At 38.8% G+C, this 27,875-nt stretch overlaps 1 protein-coding gene across 8 annotated transcripts; it reads right to left on the bottom strand.

Annotated features, from left to right (window-relative positions):
• Positions 1–4,714: 4,714 nt before the first annotated feature.
• On the bottom strand, positions 4,715–27,669 carry STARD3NL (STARD3 N-terminal like). Of its 8 annotated transcripts, none has more exons than XM_040068835.2 (8): positions 27,601–27,669; positions 15,116–15,412; positions 12,289–12,366; positions 10,392–10,469; positions 8,624–8,677; positions 8,418–8,535; positions 6,828–6,926; positions 4,715–4,784 (listed from the first exon to the last, which is right to left on the bottom strand). In XM_040068835.2, the coding sequence occupies exons 2-8, from the start codon at positions 15,338–15,340 to the stop codon at positions 4,732–4,734; spliced, it is 705 nt and encodes a 234-aa protein (XP_039924769.1). In that variant the 5' UTR covers positions 15,341–15,412; positions 27,601–27,669; the 3' UTR covers positions 4,715–4,731. The 8 variants fall into 8 exon arrangements, with proteins under 8 accessions (XP_039924769.1, XP_039924786.1, XP_039924796.1 ...); XM_040068852.2 differs by lacking the exon at positions 27,601–27,669 and adding an exon at positions 27,382–27,506; XM_040068862.2 differs by lacking the exon at positions 27,601–27,669 and adding an exon at positions 27,235–27,254.
• Positions 27,670–27,875: the final 206 nt, after the last annotated feature.

Consider the following 27,875-nt stretch of genomic DNA (forward strand, 5'->3'; position numbering starts at 1 on the left):
CTAACACATTAGGTTACCTGCATTCTTTTGTTTTAAGCATGACGTTTGTCTGACAGTACTTGCAATCTAAGTGTACATGCAAAGAATGTAAAATCATGTTTCTGCAGGAGTTAGTGCTATAATTATTTCAGGGCCCTTGTTGAAATAAGGCAAATCCCTTCCCTTTTAATCAAGGAGTCAGAGAATAGAAGTGGGAGTGTTCTGGCAGATAGTAAATAAGCATGCACGCATAATATTCATTGTCTCCAATTTAATGAGTAAGGCTTAGGAGATCTACTTTCATAGCTGTGTCCCCACAGGGAGAAGATTTTTCTAAGTCAAAGAGGCATCTTGCAAGTTTCATTTTTGCACTGTAAAGATTTCTGTTCCATTTGAAAGCAGCTGGTACAAGCAGAAGTATTAATCTTCTTGGATTGCTGATGTCCCAAACCCTGCCTTATATGAAGGGCAGCAGTTTGATACGAGTCCAAAAAGACAACTCTCAGGTGGGCATCTGCTGGCCTAAAGTGTAACACAGAGGGCTGTGTAACTTCATATATTTCAAGGGGTGCCAAGTGCAGATGCTGAATTTCTCACCTGTTATGTGCCAGCTTCAAAGAGTGAGAGTTCTTAATAGTAGAAAACCAGAAAGCATCTTCTTCCTTCTACTCCCCCTCTTTGATGACAATCCTGGCAATGGGATAACTACTGGAGAATCATGTCTTCCAGAGCCCACCAAATCAAATCTGAAGTCAGCAACTGGCTTCAGCTGGCCTCAGCCCACATACTATTTCTGGCAATGAGGGGGCATGGGAATTGTGGACAATATAGAAACTACTAGTGGAAATTGTGTTTGTATTGTGATTCCATTGTATTTACCCTTGCTAGTGCACTTGTGTTGTGGTTTCAGCATACTGCTGTATCACTCCACGTGTAAAGCCTAATATATCAAGTAAGTAAATTAGATACTGAACATGAAAAGCTCCCTCTGTGGAACAGTCAAAAGCACCTGGACTCTTGACATGTGAGAAATGTCTCTAGATTACCACAGGCATGCTTACATTATATGTTAAGTATGGCAGCAGTCTGGTGTGCACTCTCATGCCAGTGTAACAAATGCCAGCTCCTCATCACACTCCTGTGCGAGTTCCTGAATCCCCACAGAATTAATAACCCCCAAAATTGTAAGTATATTCTGAGTTATGCTCATTTTCTTCTCTTTTTGGTGTTTTTTCTCCTTTTGGTATTTAATGAAAACCTGATTACATAGTGCCAAGTTTCTGTCACAAAATGAAAAATGCTTATAATAAAGCTCAAATGTGTGGTTTTGGTTTTTTTTTTCTGTCTAATCTATATATATTTCAGAGCTTAAGCAATCGATACAGCTTAACTGACTTCTGAAAATATACTTCCCTCTAGCCACCCCCCGGCTCTCGCTAGCTCAGTTATTCAGGGGTTTTAGGGAAATATATTTCAGAGAGACAGAATAGAGATTTCAAAAGAGTGGCTCTCACCCCCAGCTTCCGTCCAAGCTTTATTCTCGATGTGATGTTCCAGGAGGCCGAGGAGAGAGAGAGAGAACCAGGAAGAAACAGGGGTATATCTAGTTTTGGCCAAGGAAAGATATTGGCCCTGAGCCAATAGGGTCAGGAGTAGGTATGATAGGGAAAAGGTTGAACTACATAGCACAGGTTTCAGGGGGACTCTGAGGGGAAAAACCATTCCTCAGAGGAACACAACAGACTTCCTTTGCATAAAAAATGCAGGAAGTCTTTCTTGCAAAGTATATTCTGAAGTTAAGATTGCAATAAATCTGTCACAGATATATCACAAGCGGGTAATGGTATTACTTTGTTAACAGCTTGCTTGGGTCTTTTTTCCTTTTAAATCCTTGATTCAAATCTGCTTTTTGAAACAAAACTTCTTAAATCTCATTTTCAAACCCCCCCCAAAAAAGAAAACCCAATACATTACAAAGAGCACAAAGCCACATTGCTGTCAGTCATGCCAAGAAATTCAGTCCATTACCACAGGCCTTCACATGAACAATCATCTCACCTGTATTAGAATCAAAAGCAAAGAGCTTTTTTTATTGAAAGGCTGGTGGAAAGTTTTAGAGATGTAGCTGGGGGTACCCAAGGAGAGCAGAACCATCCCTGGGGAGGGCAAGATGGGACACTTTTTTGTCACAACTTTGCAGGTTTTACAGGTAGGTTTCAGAGGAGTGAACAAAATTATTCCAGATTGAGTGTTCTAACTCCTTTCTGTAACACACATTTTAGATTTACAGGAGATGCAGCTTCTCTGTGGCAGCAGCCAGAACTGTTTGGGGATGCACCAAAGGAAGTAACTTCCTTGGCAAACTACCCTTGTATGAAAACATGGCATCTCAGTTAACTCACTATGCAGAGCATCCTAGCCATACACTACAGGAAGAAAGGTGCTTGTTTAGGAGAGGCTTGCAAAATCTTTACCTAACATCTGCCAAATACAACTATTCGTGTCTGATGTAACAAAATACCCCTCAGCCCAAAGGCTTTCTGTCACCAGAGCATATGGCTTGTTTTGCTTTGTAGATTTTGTATTAATTCCCTTTTTTTCCAAGTACTGAACTGCAGGAGGAAGGAGGCACAGAGAATAGGTTGAATTTCTTAGATATGCAGAGGAATTTCATTTTGCAGATTGAAGATGTTCAAGTAAAGTCATGAGCTGAGCACCTAGATGACATTCATAGGTTTAATAGAACTTTTGACCTCTTATCCCAGATGCGTTTTTCTCACTGAATTTAATCACAGAATCATTTGGGTTGGATTGGACATCTGGAGATCATCTGGTCCAACCCCCCTGCCAAGGCAGGCTCACCCAGAGCAGGTGACACAGGAACACATCCAGGTGGGGTTGGAATGTCTCCAGAGGGAGACTCCATGAACTTCCTGGGCAGCCTGTTCAGTGCTCTGCCACCCTCAGTAGAAAGAAGTTGTTCATCCTGTTGAGGTGAAACTTCTCGTGTTTTAGTTTACAGTCAGTGCTCCTTGTCCTGTCACCGGGCACCACGAAAAAGAGCCTGGCACCATCCTCTTGGCACCTGCCTGAGAGACATTTATTTGCACTAATGAGAACCTCTCTCAGTCTTCTCTTCCCTAAAGAGGCCCAGCTCCTGCAGTCTCTCCTCATAAGAGGTACTCCAGATCCTTGGTTAGGAACATTCCAACATTGTTAAGTGACAGGATTTGAATTTCGCTTTTTTCTAATAGTTTATTCTTACCTGCATCCTCTGAAACAGATCTTAGCTATTCTGAAGCAATGTAAGGGATAAACTTGGTCCTGGCTTATATCTTCATTCAGCAATTACAGAAGAGAACTTTAGGAAGAGCATACTGAAGCCAATGCAACCAAGAAGTCATGTGCCACTACCACGAACATGGCCTCCCTACAGGCAAACAGTACTGTAACACATTTTGCACAAAATCTATGCAAACTGGAGTCTTTATTGCCCATATATACAAAGCAATGAAATATCATAATGCAATACTCACGTTTTAACGCTTTTATTTTAGAAAGTGAACATGTCCATTAAAAAAAAGAAAATGCATGGAGTTAAAAAAAAGTAAACATAAACTAATGACAAATTGCAATAACATAAAATATTTTTATCTAGTGAGACCCAACAGTTATTAAATATACTTCCACCACAGAGAAGTTTTACTTCATTATATTACCAGTCTCTTGATTAGGTACACAAGACAACGCTTTCCAGTAATTACCTAGTCATTAGAAGATCAACTTCAGGAATCACTGAATAATAAAATACATTGTGGACAAATACTTTCATACCACCTGGGAGGCAATCTAATATACATACATCAACAAGGTACATCTTCATGAGGTATTACAGTACATGGGAACCATTCCCTTTACGTTCTAATGAGTAAGTTCTCCTGTCAGCAGCTCCACCAGCAAGTCAGCCACAGATTCTGTTCCCAGTTTCCAAACCCCAACAACTTCCTGCAGAGATTTTCTTTCTGCAACATATCACACAAATCAGGATGAATGAAGATGGGAGTAAAGAAAACATATATTGCAAATAGGGAGGCTGAAAATAAAAGGTCATCCACTCTTCCAAGTGAGCACTAGAAGGCTTCAAATCAGAAGTTACAACTTCTCAAGAACATTTAATACCTCCCCTAGCTTGAGCTTTGCTGTGAGTGGTGAAGTGAAAACACAGGGCATGATAACTCCAGAATTAAATTAAGTCATTTCCAAAGGAAAGAAGTAATCTCATATTTAAACAAAATACATTACAAAAATCTTAAGATGAGGCTGCTCCAGTGTAACCCATTTGTGGGATTAAACAGACTGAGGAGAAGGGGAAATACCAAAGCAGGTTTGCCCATGAAATCTTTAGGCATACATTTCCTACATTTAAACCAGAGAAAATCTCTTCCTAGCATTCTTGTGCTTTCATCTCTAAAGAAGTACATCTCTTTGCTGCCAAAAAAGGAGCTTTTACACATCTGCTCCACCACTCTCCTTTCAAGAGAGCCAAAACACAAATGCAGAGGAGGCCAACTTGAGACTCTCACAAGCTTGGCAGGATTTCCTTCTTGAAGGCTGCTATGAGAGACAGACTGAGATCAAAAATTATGAACACTTAAGAGTTAATACACCATTTAATTTGTTTGGAAAGGAATGAGGAAGAAAAAACAATATTCAGGTTCTACGCAAAGGAACTTACCTGCTTTTCCTTATTTGCTATACAATTGGTTTTTCACTGTCTTGCTTTTCTTCAGAGTCTTCATCAGAACCTGAAAAGGAAGACAAGAATGCTGTAGATCAGTTGAGAGAAGTTAAAAGACACAAAAGTGTTAAGCTTTTTTTTTTTTTACAAATTAGTCTGAATGTCTTTAATTTCTTGGAATAGCGTATCTGCTATGTTTCAAAGCTCAAATTGTACAGAAACTGAATAGATTTACTCTTTCCAGGCTGATTTTCCACTTGATACCTCCAGAATAGACTTGGTTACCAAGTAACCAATGTTGAAGATGAAGGGTCACCCCATATAAAGAAGTGGCTCCAGGGTATGTCCCTGGGCACCTGTAGCTTCAGGAAAGAAAAAAAGAGACAAATATGCACAAAGTTCCAACAGAGCTTGTTTTAAACATCACTTCCTAAAAGCAAAGTTTTGTTTTAAGAAGTGTTGTCATATCAGCAGAGAAGTTTATTCCCTGCTGCACGATCACAGGGAATAGTTGATCTCTAAATATTTGTCAAATCAGTATGTATGGCAAAGTGACCAAAAATCGCTCTCTTAGAACAATCCATACTTTGTTTTCTCAGAAAGAAATGCAGATTTTTGAAGGAAAATTTTAATTATGAACTATTTTTACTCTACATAATCCAGCAGTTTCACTTTGTGACTGACTGCCAGTGTGTGTTAGTTCAAATATATTAATCTGACTGTTTCTTTTACATCTCATGCCCATAAAGGGTGCTTAAAGTATACTTGGAAGTCAGGGCAGACCTGGAGAAAGCACCTGAGATTCAGAAAGCACTGAATCCCACTGGACAAGCTGAAAGTAATGGCACACCTACAGTCAACACATGCATGCTGAGACACACCACCTCACTGCGCAAGCAACACTGACCCAGCCACAACGTCTACAAAAACATGTTAGCTCCACTAACACTTCCTCTCACACTCTGTATTCTATTGCTAAAAAAAAAATCACCACAAAACCCAGGTTGAACAGCTGAGTCCAGTACAATAGTTCCATTATTCCTCAAAGCAGACCCATAGTTTTACCTAAAATCCACTTTCACTTTGAATCATTGGTTATACTCGACACTTATGCTCTGTGAGCCCTAGATGGAGCTCGAAGTCATGCACTAAGCCAAGATGCACAGCATAGAGAAACCAGAGACAGAACATTAAAATGAAAAATACCACCAACATGCATAACTCTATAATGAAAGATAGGCAAACTTTACCAGTAGCAATTAGCAGATATTATTTTAATTATGTTGCAGTATACAGCACAGCTTTGCAGAGGAGGTTTATGTTTTAGGGGAAAAAGACTGATATAGGGTTTGGGGGTTCCCACTGCATTCTCAGGTAACTCAAATTGATTCAATCCATTAAAAAATTACGAGTTTTTCCTTGAAATGCTTGAGACACATTCTTGATTCTTACAGTATTTACATTTATTTTTGATTTAATCAACTCATACCTCAACTAGACAAAGCACATGATATGCAGAGTTAAGATGTACTGAATATTACCCACTGATTTGATTTACCCAGACAGGTGAGCCTTTTTATAGAGAAGGCTTTTTCTTTTTGTTGTGAGGAAAGAAAAGAATCTCTGATTGAAATTTCAGTTTGCCTTACAGCAGTTTCATGTTCACTGTCTATCCTAAGATAGTATAAAGCTCCAAGTTTAGGCTGGATTAAATAGTGCATTGCTGCATAAATGCTATTGCTGGCAGATAAGAGATCACAGAGTCACAGAGCACCTCAGGCTGGAAGGGACCTGTAAGGATCACCCAATGGCAGAAGCAAATCATACCTGCCTTCTTTCAGTTGTGGTGCTATTTTATTCCAGATTTACCTTGCTTTTTAAAACATGACGTAAAATACATTAATCATATGTATCGCAACTCATCTGGTAGGTAGTAATTAAACTGAATTACTGAACAAAAAAGAATCTTGCATTTTAGGATGATAAATACAGTTTTTATTTAAAACCCAAAAATATATTTTTCCCTTTTCCCTTTCTCTCTTGAAGGGCATGAAATATGCAGGAGTGTAAAGTGAACATGAAAAATCTTTCACTAAGCAAACATAACTACCTGCGACAGACTCAGGAGGAGAATAGAACTGCCCGTCAGAGAGGACTCCTGGGTGAAGAAGAGCTGCTCGTTCTGAAGCATCCTGTGCTATCAAAAATCCTAAAAGAAAAAAGAGTACCAGAAAATAATTCTTCAATGCTAACACATATAATCTTAAAGACCAAATACTGATGAAGAATCTTGAAGACTGATGTATTATATTAGCATTCCTAACCAGTTACTTCTTTAAATAAATATCTTTTTTAAAAGCATCAATAATTAAAGTAACACTTACATCTTCTATTTAAATGCTGGCATCTATGACACAGACTAGCAAAACAAAGATATTGCACACGTGAATTAAGGAATCTTTCCTTCTACTATGTGCTACCACATGATTAGGTTGCCATATGTAAATTCATCAATAGTCACTGGCTAACTAAACTTCTGAAATATATATTTTAATGATCAGTGAGGTGCCATGCATAGCCAAATAAATTATTTTCTCTTTGCCACTAAGACCCTTCACTAATGGCTTGCTTTCACCTATCTGTCCTAACATACTCAGTTTCTGTAACCTTAATGAACTATTTGCATGTGTATGTATGGAATATTTTGTCTATGAATATTCAATATTAAAAAACGCAAAAGTGTCGGAACTGGTTAGATTTCTCACCTATTTAGATAATACTGCGATGCAGCTGTATTTCCTCATTCCCTCATAAGATAAAAAAAGTTACTCAAAGTTTCCTTTTCTCCAGGCAAGCACCACTGTTCTCATTTAACCAACTTTTTTCCTCAGACCAGTGAAAAAGAAGAGGGAAAGGATCAAAGTAGAAAGACTGCATTTAGAGCACATAAAAATGGAGGCATCCATGCCCATACAAAGTTTTTTTGATTTACCTAACAGATAAACACCCCCTTCCAACAGTTTCAGACCGTACTTCAGGTAACGATGCATAAATAACAGGTTGGCTGTATAATTACTCTCCTGCTGTTGAAACTCACAAGCAGCTGTAAGTTTTCTTTCCCTCACCACTCAAGCAGTACTCTCTTTCAACTGAAACAGTGGATGTCCTCCATTTAGTTGAATATACTGAGTGTCAGATGACTTGGTGCCTCATCTCAAAGGTTGAAATTCATATTGCTCTGGTCTCATTCGCCCTGTGCATGAAACAGCCTCTCCACAACACTTCTTTGCTTTCCCCTTTCCACCTCAAAAGAAGAGTTAGTGACACTGAATTAATTATTGTGGCTACTCTTTGTAAGAGGAGCCAGACACTTTATGCATTATCCACAAAATGAAGTTTTACAAGCCCAAGTCAGTTAAATTTTCGTATCTCATGCATACAAAATTAAACACATTCCCAAGTGCTTGACAAATGGCTGATCTGGCCCTTCTAACTTTTAACTTTGCCTCTCTAAATTAATTAAAACCTCACTTCTTTGAAGGCATATGTTCCCTTCCCAAATAGGAAAAAAAAATGCCATTTGATTTAATTTTTTCCACAGGTCTTCAAATTTTGAGAAGCTGAAAGCATTCTTCTGCCAGTAAACATGGAATCAAATGTTGCCAACTGCAGCGATTGACAGGAAATATCACAAACTCACTATTTTCTTCTTCAGCTTCTTGTGGTAACACTTTAAAGTCCAAGAACCAAGTTTCAATCCAGGCAAGTATGAAGGATATGATGGGGAGCACGTAGCCAAAAGCACCCTGTGAGAACAGCTAGAAAAAAAGACATTACAAAAATTACTCTGAATAATTTTGCTTTTAAGAAAACAAAGTAAAACAAATATTTGATTAGAATATATACCTGTGAAATAATTACTTTTGCTAATAAAAAGGCACTGGTCACTGCTGTTGTAAACTGAAAGAGACAGAACAGATAAACTAATAAATGGATTTCGTTTTTTTTTATTTCTGCCATTATCTATTAGTTGCAACTTTAAATATTTACTGACAACAGCAAGATCACATAGATTAATAAAATGTAACAAGCATGATAAAATGAAATTAAAGTATTTTTATTAAACTAACCTTTTTAAAAGATAATTTTTAATACAAACACCTCCAAACACTGATTTCCACGTAGCAGATAGTATTTTTGTAGAATCTAAACTGCCAGAGTTATGTAAATTGTGATTTACTATACAATGAAGTTAGTGTACTTTATTCATCAAGTCCCTTTAAAAAAAAAAATCCAACTACTTATGTATTTGGGAAAAAAGCAAAGAGCAGTTGTTTCAGACGCTTCTCCTACCATCCAAATCAAAATATCCACTTCAAACAACAAAACATCTTTGTAGGAGTCAATTGGAATAAATATTTTAATTCATGAAGTGGTATTTTGGAAAAAAAATATTTTTTTTAAGACTTGATACTCTCTGTATCAATTAAAGATCTGGCATGCTGGATAAAATATCTAAAAAAACCCCCAAATTTGAAAAAGCAGTGAACAAGTACTGTTCACATAAGCAAGGGCTCTATATATTCCAGTGCATTTGGGTCCAGCAATTCTTTAAATAACAGCAGAACTAACTTCTGTCAATCACAGGTAGGAGGTTAAGATTCAAGACCTTGGCAAAAACCTCAGTGAAGCTTTATGTATCTAATTACTTGCTACCATGATGTGTTCACTCTCACCACCTCACAAACAAAGGCATCATGTTGGAGGATTAAGTAATACTCTAAAGCTACATAACTAGGAGCAAGGACTTTTAAGAGGCATGCATTTAAATATGAGTACAATCAGAGCAGTGGCTACCATTAAGTATGTGCTTGTGCCATGCTAGTAACACAATCTATAAAATCACGGCATGTAGTCTCAGAGTACTAAGCAATCTGCATGCTACTCACTTGAAGAAAGTTACACATTAACAATGTTCTACATGCACCTACCACAGTGTAAGGAAAAAAGAAAAAGTCTGATTTACAAAGCACTAAGCCAGCAATACACCTTGTATTACAACCTATAGTATTAACTGGTGGAAGCATGAATTTTTCACCAAATTTTGCATTCTTAGTCATCGACAACATACAGTTGCATTAAAGATATTAGCTCCAAACCACTGTGGTTGCTTACAGTTCTTGAGAACTTCCTTTTAAAGAAGAGATGCATATTCAGCCTTTTGTATTAGAGCATGAAGCAATACAGGTGGAAGTGTTCAATGGGTGGCATCTAAAATTTTTTAAAGTAAGAATGTGGGACTTAATGGACACCTGGATCTCTGGCGCAATAATGCCTATTCTTGTTTTTGAAGAAGGTTCACTGTTACAAATGCAGATATATTTCCAACATTAATTAACAAGTCTCAGAGGTAACAAGCAGCTATCCATACTGGAAAAATAAATCTTTGATTCGTATTGATACCTAATAAGAGCCACACCCACTGTGCTATTAAATTCTTGCCTTTAGGCTGAAAATCTTCCAGAAAACAAGTTTTTAATTTATTACTGTACAACAAATTTTTATATATACACTATCAAGATGATTCTTAACATACAAGCGTTAAGAGGCATCTAAAATTTTGCCTGCTTGATTCATTCTAGGAAAAACTCCATTATGCTTGGCTACTACTCACAGCTATTGCCCACCAATGGCGCAGTCTGCACATTGCATATGCAAGTATTAACACCTTAAACCGAAAGACTGCCAGTAGCTATAGAGAGAGGAAAAAATATTGGTTGGTTAATTCAGAACACAGAAGAACCACGATATTCTCAGCTCACTGAAAATACTAACTACTTACAAAGAAACTTAAAACAGGACAGTCTAAGTTCTGTTACCTCGAAACAAATTCGAATGTGTCCTTATAAAACAGAAATAGAAGGTAATTTCCCATTTGTAAAGCAAATGGCAACATCCACACACCTACAGAGGCTCAAATATGCAAGCATGTGCCATTCCACAAATAAGTTAGAAACATAAGAAAGCTACACAAAGTATGTTCATGATCACTTTACCTGACTGGAATCTAAACAGTTAAATCTGGATGCAGTTAATCCAGCAAATACTGTGTGCATTACTGTGCATCTCGCTGATCTTAGCGGTGTGCTACTATACTTCTAGTATTTTGTGAAATACTAACATTGTAACAATCAATTATTCTTTACGTAGCTGCCTACAGTAGCAAGTCATTCTATTTGGCAGTAGAGAAAGGTAAGTTATGGTATTTGTAGACCAGAAAATTAAATCAATAGCAGACAGACAAGATCTCTGAATCAGGGACCCCAAGCTTCAATTTCCCTGTTTATTTTTTGAAAGTATATTGTCTCCAGCTTGTTTTAAAAGATTTTTTAGAATCGAAAAAATGTGAAACAAAAGCTCAAAAATGAAGAGGAATCGAAGACAGCTATGGCCAGAGGTATGATATACCCATTTAATCTTATGCAAATGAGTAGAAGAAACAGACGAAATCCTGTAAAAACTCACAAATAATTTTGCAAAATTTAAAGTTCTAGTCCCTTCCCAGGGAATAAAAGTCTGTTATTTTGCATTACATGTTCTTAACCCTTGGTTCACCTACAGGATAAAGTAATTTCCAGAACATCAACATTTACAGATAGCATTTTTTCCTTCTGCGGTATGGTATACCATGGAGAACCTGCCAGTAAAACAATGAGAAAGGGAGAAGGAGCATAATTTGCTAGCTTATAAAATTTTTGAATCTAGTACATAAGTTCATTTGACACAGTAAATGTCCAATGCAGAAGTAAGGATGGGTTTTTACACCAGTTTCAAAGAGACTTTCTGGATATGGTCATCAGTATAAAATGACTGATACCAAACCAAGTCATCTCTGCAAGGCAAACAATATCTGGTAGAACTAACAATCTTGCCCTTTAGAAGAACTGTAAAGAAACAGCTATTACTTGGACCGTGCAGTACAAAATGCATTGCAGCTACAGAGCTACAGCTTTGTTTAAAGATATAAATTTCCTTATGCCATAGAGTTCCTCTTATGTGCCTAAGGTACTTATACATAGCAAAGGAGAATCATACTTCACATCAGCTCTTTTTACCACTTGAGTTAAAACACAGAACTCCAAAAAACCTGCCCTGTGCAGGCCACCCTGGGAACAAGTCTCTCCTCACTGCAGCCCAATGAAGGACAAAAATGTCAGTTTATGCAAAATGATTTTAGAGCTGGAGGGCTACGGGTCTTGTCCTCTCAATGAATTACCTTATGTCACATAAAAGTCACATCCTTGACTGGATTTTCCATCTGCTTTTCCACACACCCCAACGCTAAAGATGCAAATCAATTGGCCATAAGCATTTCTATCCACAGGCTCCATGAGGCTACTGCCAGAGCAGGACTGGGTAACCCCTAGAGGAGTGAATCTTGGCCCTTCCAGTTTAAATTAGCAAGCAAAGATCAACCCTTTCACAAGACTCAAACTAGAAAACATCTGTGGAAGGAGGAATGGGAAAACTATACTTTTGCTGGTCCTTTTTCTTTTTTTAAGAACACTTACAAATATATCAAAATATGAAGAAGAGTAGTCATAATGTAGAACTTCTTTCTCTAAGGTAGTCTCAATGCCTCCTTTTACCTACAAAGGAACAACACACACAGCTTCAGAAAACAAAATACACACAAATATGAAGAGTAAAACTAATAGTTCCCTGCTGATATACAAAAAGATCATTAAACTGAATACAGAAGAGCTGTCTGCCAAGAATGATAATGTCAAGACTACTGTTGTTATTTGTTTTTCAAGATTACATAGACTTTTCAAAGTGAAAACATTTATGGTTATCATCTGGCCTAGGCAAGCTACATTTTAGGCTGACTCAAAATAAAAACAAACAAGTTACTGAGGGAGGAATAAATGATTAAATGTTAAGGTCTGTTACACAAACTCACAAAGCATTTTTACTTCTTATAAAGAGGATCAAAACAGCTGGTCAAAAAGCCAGTTCTAGTTAGGCACATGTTAGCAAATAGGAAACAGAAACTGAATTCATACTTCAGCTATCTTCCTTATCAGCCCTCACACGATTTGTTAAGAAAGCTGAGCCAAAAGATCCACAGTAAAAAAAGCAGAAGCTGCAACTATTAGACTAATCTCGCACAAATAACAAACATTCAAGTTTCATTCTTCCATTTGCTGATGAGATTCAAAATTACATTTTCCTTAGCCACCATGTTTCTTTCCAGGGGAAGGTTTCTACTGTTGAAACTGGCTTTGCAAGAAAATAATTTAGGGTTTATTACCTCAGAGAATGAGAGGAGTATCTATCTTAGTTGGAAATGAAAAACCTCAGTGTCCATTTCCTATTGTTTTTCATATGAAATTCCATAATTAAGTACTGCATAAAATAGTTTTGTAAAACAACACCAACAAAAGGCTTTAATATTAGAGTTCAACTCCTGTCATCTTTTTAAGGAAAGGAGCTACCAAAGCACACCAACAACATATGCTCACTATCTCAAAGCAATGCAGTCTACACACATCCACACTTCTCCAACTATACTGCTGGACAGTGTTTTCCTGAGACTAGTCACTCCAGCTCTGAATTTCTTCTATTTCTTCTCCTCTCCCTCCCCTCTATGGCTACCTAAATCACTTTCTAAATACAGTTTTCCTTTGACTGCTCTAGTGTATCAAGTGTGATTATCTGTTTCCAGCATAAGGAAGACCAACTTCCCCCACTCCAAGCTGTTCATCACTGTGTGGCTGAGGGAGCACCATGCTAACATAAGCATAAACAGGGAACCATGGAAGCCTTGATTTTTGCTCAAAATGCCATGGAGCTACTCCCCGAAGCATTTAACAATAAACTATACTACATCTAAGGAAACAATGGCAACAAAGTGAAAACAATGTTTAGAGGAACTCTCATAGCAATTCTGACCCAATACTTATGCACCAATAACATACAGTCCTAACACAATGCTATTTGACTTCCCAGCAAACAAAGCAATTCAAAGAAAAACAGAACAAAAAATGTAAACACATGTCAGATCCCAGATACCAAATTTTAGCTTCTAATATCATTGACTTCTAATGACAAAAACCTGCTTTTTATTCTTGCTGACGTGGCAGTATAGGACACCAGTTTGTAATATGTTGTCCTGAAAATACAAAGAAAACTTTTCTTCTACAAAGACTTTTACAAAACTCTTTCTTTTACAAAGAAAACTGCTGTGATCTTGAGGTGCCTTGATGCTGTAGCATTCAAAATGAAACATCACGGTAACATGAGTTGGTAGCATTTTCTATTCAGAATCTTCAATATTCTGAGAACACTCGTGAAAATCTGTACTCTGAAACCTCAGCAAAAGATAGAAAGCCACTCTGGTCCTCTTCATTGTACCAGCTGTTGAAACACTGGCCTAAAAAAAGACCTGCATAAGAACACTATGCTACAAACATTTTTCCACCCAGAGAGAAAACAGAAAGACTAGTCCCAAAATTACATCATTCAGGCAAGCAAAATCTGCTTTCTCAAATTAAAACAGAATGAGTATTTTTCACTGTTATCAATGAACTATTGAACAGTCAGCTCCTGAAGCTTCATAATGTAAATTAATAACCAAGGTTATTTATCTAGTAAACAAATGCTGATAAAAAATATTTACTCAAGATCTTTCCTTCCAGAAAAGGGATTCCTCCTTAGTGTGTCCTTATATGCAAACTAGATTATAGCTTAAAACCCAGCTCAAGAACCAGGATACTACTAATGAAATAACAACAAATGAGCTATCCTGTTGCTTTTTGGAAATTTTAGAACAGCCTCATTTTCCAGATAACAAATGCTGGAGTTAAAAGTTGGTAACTGTGGGAGTTTATGTTTAAATGCACTCTGCCATCCACAATATGTAACACACCAAGTTTACATCAAAGAAAATACATCACAACAAAGGAAAAGTTTTGTCCATTAGAAGTCTTTTCAGGGACTAACACTTCAGTGAAATATCACTGACCTAGTTACTCAGAAGGCAAAATCTTGAATCCTGTTAAAACTCACATTTCTTGCTAAATTCAAAGACATACAGTAACATTTTTCTTTATTTGATGCCTGAAGACTACAATGGATTTCCAATGATTTTTTTCAGCATGGTTTGCAGACTACAGGAACATCTAAGAGCTTCATAATAAGAAGATAAACACATATCCTAAAGAATAAAAGTAGATGCAGTTGAGTAGGTACTGTGTTCCTGCCTGAAGTAAGAAATTGCTTAAATAGATACAAATAACATCATTTTGGATTGAAAGGAGCAACTTATTAATCATCTTTGCAGAGAATAAATACTTAATATTAACATCTAAGGTAGGTACTGAAAAGACAACTCACATTTAATTCTATTATCCACAGTAAGGTTATGAATAAGAGATCAAATGTGACAAACAAACAGAAAGTCCTTCTGACATCTGATATGCCTTTCTTCTCCCTGCCTTCATATGACTCAATCCTTGCCATCAGCTGCGTTGGGTTAATGGAGTGGACATCCCGCAAGGAAGGACAAGATTCCACACTGCTACTGTGAGCATTTTCTGCATCAGCTGGGACGCGATTCATCCTGCGTTTGCTTAGAGTGGTCTTCTTCCAGTTTCACCATCACTAGAAGGCTGATCCATACAGGAAGAATTTCTGAACAAACAAACAAAACCAAACCAAACCACATTAGTCACTGAGCTCTCATAATTCCAAGAGGTATTTTCATCTTACAATATCAGTTCTCTTTTTGCTAAACTGATGATTAAGAGAATTAGGCAAGTAGGCCCTAGAAATAGTTTCTAACACAGTATCAAGTTCTTCTTCGTCTCTCAGAGGATTTGTGAAGCAAGAGAATTAATGTGCAATTAGGCCATTTGAAATAAGGAAGCACTGTCTAGATTTAGAGGGGTCATTTCTCCATGCTGTTAGAGTGAGATCATTGAACAGAATGAATAAAAAGCATGATGCTGTGCATCCTTTAAGGTTTTCAATACTGATTTAAATGCTCTCAATAAATAGGAAGACAACTTAAAGAAACTTCTGCATAAAATTTTTGAAAAATAGCAGTGTTAGATAATAGCGCATCCAAAGCTGATACAAACAAAAGATTAAAAGTCCATTGAAATCCCTGAATAGTGTAGTAATCATTCTATAAAGCATATACACTGCTATTTGCTCTGTAAATTCATCTGCTCTAGCAACATATATTGCCAGACAGTTTCTCCATGAAAAACTGTGTGTAGTTAGTGGTTAAAGGTAATGCAATTACCCTAAGTCTCTTCTGACTACAAGGCTTTTAAAAGAATTTTCAGGCTGAATTTCCTATAAAACTGGAGCAGTTTGATGCATGATTCACTCAAATCCTTCATGAGAACATTTGTCCAATCAAAGGTTCTAGAAGGGGGGTGGGACTCAGAAGGTCACAAAAGTTTCATGGAAACACACAGAAAATTTAATTTTATGCAAAATGCTCAGATGATTAAGCTATACATCCTGAAGTACAAACCACCTCAGAAAAGTTTTTGTAATGCTGGTGGAATAGCTTTTCGAAATTTAAGAACAAAACTTTGCCTCCTCCTGAGTGGGTTGTCTTTCAGTAAATGGCAAGAGATAAATTCTTCCCACTCCTGCCTTTCAACAGCATTTCAACTCCAAGGCTGCAAGAAGACAGTCAGTCAAAGCTCAACAGGGGATCTGTAACACGCCACTAAGCAAACACAAGGAGGGGGTACAAGGACACAGGGGAAGAGTAAAGGTGGTGTGGGGAGCTGCCAGAACACAGACATCACAGCTGAGGAAGACAGAGGCCAGCCGGGGATGCTCAATGTTTAGGTCAACTCAGACAGGACAGCCTCTAGGAAATTCAAAGCACCAGGCAAGTGTGGACAAGCATAACGTATCCTTAAATCTTCCTCCTTTATTTCCACAGCAGCTGCCTGAAACATGGCTGGCAAAGGGCTGTAGAGAAGGCAGACATAGGTGGTGTGTGTTTGGTCAGGTGTCTTGAGCACTACAGTGAGCTTTGGACCACCTGAACTCGAGGGTGTGAGCAGAATTGCTGCACTCCAGTGCTGTAAACAGCACTTGCATTGTACTGAAAACCCTCACACTAAAGTGCCCTGCTGTGTAACAGCAGCCCATAGGAAAATGTTTGGGATGAGACATAAACCTCAGATCAGGCCATCAATGGCCATAGTTAAAAATAAAAACAAAATGAACTTCCAAAGAAATTTCCATCTACATTGGCTAAAATATTTATTTTATTTTGATGTGGCACTCAGTGCCAATAATATAGGAAGCTGTTGCTTCCAGTCTGGATTATTGCTAGATACAGCACAGTATAGGAATGCAATTACTACAGCCAGAGTGAATTGTTTCAGAACATGCTAGTTCAGCATCCATTTGCCTTATGGAGCCCTCTGCAAAGAGAAAAGCATGGAATTAAATAATGCACTGGCTGCCAGTTTGTTTTCAAGCATGACTCAAAACGTCAGATTCAGCTTCTAAATTCCATGTACGCTGAAATCCCTGGTACTGACAGACTGTTTCTTGCCTCAAAGCCCTCTAGACGGGATACTCACAATTAGGGAATTTGTCCCTAGTCCTGCTATGCCTGCTGACCATCAGGTCCATGTTTGGACACATGGCAGAGCCTCTCTTGCCACACTAAGCTAGCATCAAAATATTGTGATTCTCTAACTGAACAGACATAGCTTGGCAGCTTTCTGCACTCATTGCAACAGCTCTGCAAACTGAATTAATCACCAAGTGTGTGCTAGAGGATTGTTTCCCAAAGTTTCTTTCATTAATTTAATTAATTAAATAAAAAGTTCCTTCGTACTTGAATGACATAATCAGTCATTTCACCACACCAACATTCTCAGATGGTTTCAGGTGGGTGCAAAAAAAAATCTTAAATCTTTCTTGGCAGCTGTCTTACAGGCATGTGGGGACTATTAAAAAGTAGCACTTCCCTTTTAGTGTTGGATGGTGACTTGGCCAGACACTTTCATACCCGTCTCAGCATTACCACCACCACCACCACCATTTCTCCTCCCTTGCACTTCCTAAGCACAGATCATGCCCTGGCTCTCTTGCCTATTACAAGTTAGCAATGGGAGTGAGCTCTGCTCTCCCCTTGGCTCCATTTCTCCAAGGGTTCTTGTTTGTGCAAAACAGCATGTGCTTGGAAGGGCTCCAGGCTTGCAGCCCCATGAGGAGCTGCCACTTTTCAGCACTCTGTGTGGGCAATACAAGCACCAGGCAGGCACAAGAGTGCTTTTCATGCATCCCTGGGCAAGAAACTCAGTGGTGGAACAGGTTTAGGAAGGCAAAAAAGGTGTGTTTATCATTGACATGTGTCACACTTTTGAAAATACCACAAAATTCTTTTGCGCATGACTGTTACTGATCCTTATTCTTGCCATTCAGGAAGCAGGGACTGCTTGGCCTGAATTCATGCTGCCACATTACTCAAGTTTTTGCATTCAAAGTAATACATGACTTTGTTACTGTTCTATTGACATGGTTATTGTTCTTTCTAAAAACCAAAATAATTTAGAATCAGAGAAAAAAAAAATTATACACGAGGTGTGAGAATGTTTAGGGTTTGGGTTTTTGAAAGCCAAAATGCAAATCCAGACAGAAAAACAATCATCACCAAATAGAGAAAGTCACATTCTTACAGCTTTTGAAGTTTTTTTTTCCTAGAAAGAGCCTTCTTTGTGCACCAGACAGTTACCAACTTTCCTGTTTCTGGTAAAGGTCAATAATTTTTAGATGATTTTCAGGGTGTTTTTCCAATATCAGTAACATTGTCAAGACTGCGGTATCATCTCTGGCTTGACCCACAGTCAGACTGCCTGTGATTTGAAAGAGACTGGATTCACCTGGCACCACTTCTTTTGGCTCCAGGCACTCCCATTGTTTGGGTTATTTATATGGCAGGCTCCAGGAAGGATATGCGGTCAAAACAAACATATCTTATGAAGAAGTGATGTTTAGAGACCAGCATGTTCATTTTCTGCAGAGCTTCGATGCAGGACACTCATCAGAAAGATAAACAGCCCATAATTCAGAATATTCCAAGAAACTCTCTGGGCAAACTTGCCTGGAGAGGTGGAGTTCATAGCTACTGTGTTGGGTACAAACTGTGCCATTAACTCCTTGCCGCAAGAGACATCTGTGTAAAACAGCAATCTGTTCTCCCCACACTGTCCCACCAGCAAAGGGCTCTCCACAAGATGTAGGGGATTTGCAATGTTCTGTAGCTCTGATCTTCCTTTACCAGACTTCAAGTGATGGTTTTTCAAGCTAAAATGAGGATTCCATTAACCTACTCCTGGCTACACCTGCACATTGTGATAATGCTTGTGAACATCTGTTCTGAAAGAGTCAGAAAAAATAAAATCCTGTTTCCAACATATCTCTTACGTGTTTTTGAAAGTGTTTTCAAATCTAAAAAAAAAAAAAAAAAAAAAAAAAAAAAAAAAAAAAAAAAAAAATCAAAAAAAAATCAAAAAAAAAAAATCCCTGGCATTTCAGGCAAATAACAGTCTTATTGTTATCTGACTCATCATGAGTGCAGAATAGAATAGGGTATTCAGTTGAAAGAGGCAGAAAACAGTCACCTTATCCAGAAGCCTGACCACTTCAGGGATGACAAAAAGTTTAAGTATGGTATTAGGGACAATGACCAAATGCCTCTTAAACACTGACAGTCTTGGGGCATCAACCCCTTCTCAAAGAAAACTCATTGACAACACTCTTGGTAAAGAAATATTTCCTCGTGTCAAGTCTGAACCCGCCCCAATGGATGCAGCCATTCCCATATGCCCGGGTACGGGGTACTGCTGAGAAGAGATCAGCAACTTCCCTTGCCACTTCACCACCTCAAAAAGCTGCAAAAAACAGTGTGGTCACCCCTCAGCCCCCTTCTCTCCAAACTAGATGAACCCTATGTCTTCAGCTGCTTCTCACAGGACATTACTCTTAGCTCTTCAACCAGCTTCAGCATCTTCCTCTTGCACACATTTAAGGCTCTTCACATCCCTTTTAAATTCTGGGGCCCAGAAGCGCACAGCATACTCAAAATGAAGCTGCAGCAGTGCTAAATAGAGTGGGATGATAACTCCTTTTGACCAGCTGGTTGTGCTGTATTTGAAGGTTTGCTACTGCTGACTTTGAGCCTGCTATTAGCCAGCATCCCCAGACCCCTTTCGGTGGTGCTGCTCCCCACCCACTCCTGAAATTTTTACTTGTGGAAGGTACTGCTCTATCCCAGGTGCAGAGTCTGACATTTGTTCTTGTTCAGTTTCATGCTACTGATGATTGTTCCGCACTCCAATCAATCCATATCTCTCTGCAAGGCCCCTTTATCCTTGAGAGTGTCAACAGCACCTCCCTCTTAGGCACCAGCAGCAAACTTGCTAATAGTGCATTTTATTCCTGCCTCCAGATCACTAATAAAAGTTTTAAACAGAACTGGCTTCGGGATTGAGCCCTGAGGAACACCACTGGTGACTGGTCTCCAGCCAGGTGTGTAGCTCCATTCTCAACAACCCTTCTAGCCCTGCCCTCCAGCCAGTTCTTCCAGCACACCATCAACCTGCTCACTTCACAGTCAGACATGTCCAGAAGGATGCTGGGAGCTACAGTATGAAATGCCCTAATAAAATCCAGGAAAACTACCTTCACCACCTTCCCTTCATCTACTAGGCAGGTGAAATGACAGACTCTATAGGCTTATTGAAATGTCAAAACACTTCAGAGGGAAAAAAAAAACCCTTCTGAAATAAGAATCCACCTTAGTATATTTGTGATATACCTTCCCCTGATTTCAAAAGATGTAAGATTTCAATGTTTGGTGGTTTTTTCAGTTTTCTTCATAAGTGCATATATTCACTCAACTACCACTAAAATATTTAGCTATCTAAGTTTTCTGTGCTGACCTATTCAAAGTCATAGACAACAGCAGCATATTTTTTCTGGAAAGAAACCTCCCAATGTTTGTATCTATTTAAATTAAAGGTGTGTTTTGCCGTGGTGTTTTTTTGTTTTTTTTTTTTTTTTTTTGTTTTGTGTTTTTTTTTTTTTTTTTTTAAACAATCATTGTGGCTATAACTCGAGCTTCGAAACAGAGAATTAAATTCTCAAAGTTTCTAGTGAAATACAGATTTTACACTTATTAATACTATTAACTAGCATAATAAGTGAAAAGTAAAGGAAATTAAAATTATCAAGCTTAGGACTGCAGTCCTTCCCTGACTTTAAAGTCTAATAAAGACTTTACAAGACATGGTGAGAGCTTGCCCATGATTTCAAACTACTTTTACAATTAACACCATTATTTTCATTCATACTGACAGAAGCAGATGGCACACACTGCATGTGTCAATTTTACCTATATCTTAGAGGTGCAACATCAGAACATTACTTCTCTTTTCCATCATTATTCTATCCCTATTCTTCCAGTTTATTGTCCTTGGTTTAAATAATTTTGTTTACTATATTAGTATATCATACATGAGCAACAGCATGATACATTTTTCTTTCCAAGGAAAAAAAAAAAAACCAAACCAAAACAAAACCAAAACACACAGTCGAATTTAACTGAGAAGAGATAACAGACGTGATTAAAAAAGAAGGGGAAAAAAAAAAAAGCTTACTCAAAGGCTACCAGCAGTGCAGCAAAATCAAAACTGAAAGTGTCACATGAAGGCGATTTGGAAAAGGCAATGCTAATTTAGGTTAAAATATCAGAGCAGTCACGTTTATGTAAAGTAACTAGGTGCACAATGTAACATTGTGTCACTACATACTGAACACCTAGAATACTTATTATTTAGTGTTGTCAGGACACATATATGGCCCAAAAATTCCCACCATAAACAGCTTTTCTGTGAATGTTAAAAAAAATCATCTGAAAATATTTCTTCTTTCCAATGAGTAAAATAAGATGACATGGCCAATGTAGCAGCCAAGATGCTCAAGTACTGTGAAAACTACAGGGCAGTAGAAAAGATGACACTAAAAGAACAACAATTTTCACTCATACCAACAACAACAACAAAAAAGCATCTCCTTGCTAAACACTTTTCTCATAGGAAGACAAATAAAGCATGCCAAATGAGCTATTTCTTTGCCAAATGAGCTATTTTCTGATAAAAGGGCTGACATTGCTGCTTTCACTACCTGCTAATCTGTAAGAGCAAACTACATGGCACAGATAAACCCGAATTTTTTTTGCAAGAACAGAGCTTAATACAGTAACTTGTATTGTAACACTAACATTCAAATATTTAAGTTATACTTAAAGATAGTTTCAGACAATTTTAACATACCTAAAGAAAAATGGCCTTGAACCATTGCTCTCTTACCATCATGAAGCCCAACTTCATTCTTTATCTAAGCATAGACACAAATTACCCTAGCCAACACCTTGGACAGAATATACAATTATCTGTAAAGACTCCATACTGGAAGTCCAAGAAACTGAGAGTTTCTGGTATGAAGCTGTATTAACCTGCAGGGTTGTTAGCAGAATTCTCTCAATGTGTTTTCTGACAGTACCAGCACACACCCTGATTAAGATCCAACATGGACGAAACCAATTCTAATGAAGGTGAAGTAATGCTAATTATAAATCGGGGGGGAAAAAAATCCCAAAGAGCTGGAGACTGCCTCCAAAGATTACCTGGACACATTTTTTACAGTTTTTCACTACAAATGAACAAAACTCACTCTGCTGACATACTCTGTCCCTGTCCTGTTTATATAACTAAAAGAACTAATTTTCCTGAAATCTGGATGTGTAGATACATTACTAGTGACCTCTTGATAGTTACTGCTCCTGTTTCTGAAGGGCACTTAAATCCCTTCCAAGCTGCACTCATTCTGTCTCTAGCTGTAATACATCATTGCCTCAGAAACATTTTAATGTTTCAATGCCTTTAAAAACACCGTCTGAAGCACTGTTCTGTTCAAAACAAATGTTCCTTAGTGTACATGAAGGGATATTAAATACAAACAAACAAAAACAACCAACCAACCAAACAAAAAAGAAACAAAACCAAAAAACCCACCACAAAAAACAAACAAAAAACCAAACCAAAACAAAAAAAAACCCCAAAACCCCCAACCCAAACCTAGGCCAGATACTTTAATCAAAGACTGAAAAATTCAAACTGATGCACACCCACAAAATTCCCCAAACATAAGCAGAAGATACTGAAGAGTGCTTTGGCAATACTCTAGCTCTTCAATTAGGCAACACAGCAGGAACTACAAGTTACAAATATGTAACACATTTAAAGACTGGGAAGGTTTCCCACTAGAGGGGAAGGGCAAGATTTACCAGCATACAGGACAGAGCTCCTTACGAAGAGTTTGGCTTTATCTGAGTTTTCAGAACTAGAGTAGCTCTGCTTCACCCTGAAGTAGCAGCTCTTACCATAGGTAATTTGGCCCTGTAAAAACAAAACCGAAACAACAAACCACCAGTTTCCTTGAGAAAAATGTTTCCCCAATTTCCTATACTCCAATGGTGACCTAGCAAAAGTAACAGGGCAATTGCACACATTTGTACTGAATAATATTTTTCTCAGACCATTGAAAGAAGGTGAAAAAGAGAAAGAAAAAAACAAAAGGAAATACATTTTTTAGGTTAGTAGAGCATCTAAGGAAACAGCAGTGTCACCTTTCTCTATCCCAAGAGTGAGACTCATAGATTCAGAAAGTCAAATCAAGGTGCTCCAACCTTGGACTCGTTTTCCCTACAGTGAAAGAATCCCTGTTACTGAGCCATGTCCTGCAAAACAGTATTGTCCTTTTCCAAATACTTAATTTCTTATTCTACAAGAGCTGAGAAAAATGGCAGAGTAAACAGCTTGTAAATTTGGCATCATCACCGTCCTTCCTTTCATCTCCATTATCTCTTCCTCTTTGGACTCCTTCTTAACAGCATATCCCAGACTTTCTCTTTTAAAATGAGTTCAAACCAGAATGAATGGCCCATACAGGCATCAAACCTGAGCTCTGGCATTATTAGAACCATGCTCTAAACAACTGAGCTAATATGCAACTATATTCTATTTTAAGAAAGTATTAAAAACTAAAAAAAGGATGCACCACAACATGTTCCAAATGTCTGCCTCAGATCTCAGCTGCACTCAACATACCTAAGCATTGCAAACTACAAAACTGAATTCTCTCTGTGTTATCACTGTCAGGGGCTTAGAACCCAGGGAAAGTATCCCAGTTACAGGACTGAGAACATATCCCATCTACAACCTATACATTCCAACTGATAGTAATCACAGAATCAGAAAATGCTATGCATTGGAATGGACCTTGAAGACCATCCAATCCCAGCTCTTATTTAATTAATTATCAGGCCAAACCTATAGTTTTCTTAAAAATATCATAAACCTTTCTTTTGGTTTAAATGTTATGGACTAATCTTGCCAAAGACCTCAAACTACATCAGGATTTTAAGGTCTAATACAGTCAGTTTCCCACAGTTATATTAACACATGTATACAGTATTTTTGTATGTTTTATGTACATATATACATTCCAGCCACAAGAAATTATATATATATATATATATATATATATATATAAAGTGCTAATGATTTCTTGCAAAAGCAGGGAGGGAGAGGTGGGCATAAAGGGGAAGTGATACAAAAAATAAGGGAAAGACAGTTAAAAAACCTCAAACAAATCTGGTGTTAACTCTTCCTCACATCTGTTACCTGCTCTCTGAAGCTGATTTTGTAGCTCATCCAACATCAGCTCACAGAAATTAAGATTTCATGGCAAATTTCTCCATTAAATACCAAATAAGCAATAAGGGCTTACTATCCATTCAGTTTCTCAGAGTTAACTCTGGGCAAAATAAAACATTTAGATATCCAAAGCATACCTATTTTAACATGTCTGCATTTCCCTAAGTACAAAATGCAATTTTTTAAAGATGCCAAACACCTCACAGATTGCCTCAAACACCAAGCATGATACTGGTTTATAACACTGACTACTCCTACATGTTTGTTTGGTTTTTTCCCAAATCGACAACAAAAGTATGACCCAAGGCTGCTAGCCAGATACTACTTGGACAAGAAAAGCTATTTTGCTAGCACAAAACTGTGGGACTCCTTCTGAAATAGCTCAGGCATTTTATGTATTAGTGAGAACACTCAGGATTCTGTCACTCCCTCAAAAACTATTCCACAAAATGGTGCAGAAGTTTATTCCAGGCAAACAACCTCTGAAAATTCTTCAGAGTTCTTAAAGAAAACAGCATTTCAAGAAATGACATCCATTTCAGAATGGGATAAACTTTTTAAAGATTTTTTTTTTTCACTCTTAGCTCCTCTTTTACAGCCCTTGAAGGTGCTTCAAAACAAAAGAAAGTTTCAGGTTTTACATTCCTCTTAGAGGACACTGTAAGGAAACAATTACCTAGTCCAAGCAGCAAGAAGTTCTAGCAAAGACCTATATCTTAACCTTCAGAAGAAAATACTTATTTTAACACACTTCCACATAATTTATCTAATTTTTCTGTCAGTGCAAGATAGAAATCAACTCCTGATGTCTGAAGTGATGCTATTTTAGGGCTTCAGCTGATAACTGAGTAGCTCAAGTTAATACAAAAAACACAGCATCATTAGAAGATATTCAGTTGGTTCTTTTTGGTTCTAAGATTACTTTTTTCAACTTTCCATTTTTAATTCTACTCCTAGCTGAATTTAAGACAGTGAAGCTTAGAGGTAATGTACAAGTTGTCGTTTAACACAGTTGCTAACAATTCCAAATTAAGAACAGATATTTAGCAGATACAGTTAAATTAGAGAATGTTTAACATGCAACAAATCTGTGATCCTCCAAAATGACTCATCTGAGTTGCTGGATGCTGTTGCCTAATCATGAGAAATCACAGTCTCTGCTGTCACAAGTGTGATTTACCATTACCATGTCATCAATACCCCCTGCAAAATCACTGGTAATATTGTGCTCACTGACTTAATTAACTGAGTGAAATCCATTAGTCGTGCTTACTAGAAACCAGGTTTGACCCTATAAAACATTTTAACAAAGATGTTTTAATAACTGTATGTTTAGCTAGGATGCTCTGAAAAAGTTTAAAATGTTAAGGTCTAAATAAATTCTTTCTCATGAATGAAGGCCTAGAACAATTATGCTAAACTCACTTTGAAAAAAATCATGGCTAAACACTTAAGAATTTATGAAAATTAGACCACATTGCATCAAGACAACCACACTCAAGCCCAAATGTACCAAAAAGAATGCCTAATCCATCTGAACTGAGTTTAGTATTTCACAAATTCCAGTGTTGTTAAAAGGTCATATATTTCTTTCTGAACATACCAAGTCTATAGAAAGCAACATTCATCCTGAAAAAGTCTAACACATGAATAACAACAAAAAAAAAACCCTTAAAATTACGGATTTGTGCCACAACAAGAGGGACACTGGTGCATTTTATGCAAAGTATCTGGCCACGAACACCATCAGCAACCAAATAAACAAACCAACCCCAAATCACTCTGCATCTGGCCTACTTAAAACTGCAAAGCTGATGAAAAACATCTACTAAAAATAGTTGCACCGCTACAGACTTATAAATAGAAATGAACCTTCTCACAAAGTTGGATTCACTAACAATGTCCCAAAACACTATAATTTCCAGCACAAAATTACAATTTCATAGCAATTAATATTCAACACAGTATATCTAATATGTAGATATTATATAAACCAAAATGACAAATATGCACAGTAAAAAGTATTGACAACGTTGTGCAAAAATACGGTGATGGTCTTATGCCTTTAAGCACACAAACACTAATTAAAAGCAACAAACAACCTCTTTAAACAAGTCTAGTATTTGTGGTGAGTATTTTTCAGGTTAAAGTCGACCACTGCGTCTACTTACACCCGACTACAGCGAATTGGGAACTGCTGAGTGTTAGCACTCCATCAATGAGTAACTTGAACTGCTGCTGGACACCAAACGCTGATGGTGTAACCAGCTCTCCCTGCAGATGCACCAGCGTCACCCTCAACGCAGATTAAAAACGCTGCACTTCGGCAATGAATGACCCACTTTCAATTCGGATGCTGAACGCAGGCAGTGCCTCTCCGAAGCTGCCTAAATTCAGCCCGACGCTAAAATTAACCCTCAGCACAATACTTTTCCCGCGATGGAGGCCCTGCTCTCTCACAGTATTACCAGCAGGACAAACAGGTCGCCGTACCTCCATGAGGGTTTTCCGGGCTAGGATCGCAAGCAGAGAGGAAAAGCAAACCTTCTCCAGCCCTCCACCCCCCCCAGCAGAAGGAGAGGCTCCGGGCATGCGGGAGAGGCGGCCCTGCCCGCTGAGCATCCCCCGAGCGCCGCAGGCACCTCCTCCCCGGAGAGAGATCCCCTTCCCGGAGAGAGATCCCCTTACCAGAGAGGGATCGCCTTCCCACAGAGATTCCCTTCCCAGAAACGGACCCCGCTCCGCCCGCCTCCCGGCACATGATCGCCTTCCTCCTTCTTCTTCCTCTTCCTCTCCCTGCCCCGCCTCGGTCCAGCACAGCAGCGGGCTACGTACCGAGGGGGACAAACCCGCGCCTTCCCCGGAGAAAGCGGCGGCACCGGCACAGGAGGAAGCGGGGGAAGGGAAAGGAAGGGAAGAAAGAGCCGGGCCGGGCCGGGCGCGCTGGCGGCCCCGCCGCCCCTCTGCCAGCAACACGCCCCGAATCCCTCTCGGACTATTCCCCCCCGGCATTCCCTTTGCCCCCCGCTCCGGGCCAGGGGACAGCGAGCTTACCCCGGCGCGCCGCTCCGGCCCCGCAGAGACGGCCCCGCCGCACCGGGCCGCGCCGCAGGCCGCGGGGACGGGCGGGGCGGGGCGCGGCGGCGGGGGGCGGGCCCGGCTCGGCCCCCGCTCCCTCACGGAGCGCGGGATGCGGCGGGATCCGCCGGCACCGCCGCCCTGCCCGCCCCCCGTGCGAGGGCTCGGGGGCAGGCGGCGCTGGGGGCGGCCCATGGATACGGCTCTTATCTTCGAGAGTCAACACCCCCAAGCTGTAGTGGAGCCGCCGG

This window comes from Hirundo rustica, chromosome 1, assembly GCF_015227805.2.
Source record: "Hirundo rustica isolate bHirRus1 chromosome 1, bHirRus1.pri.v3, whole genome shotgun sequence".
Lineage (NCBI taxonomy): Eukaryota > Metazoa > Chordata > Aves > Passeriformes > Hirundinidae > Hirundo > Hirundo rustica.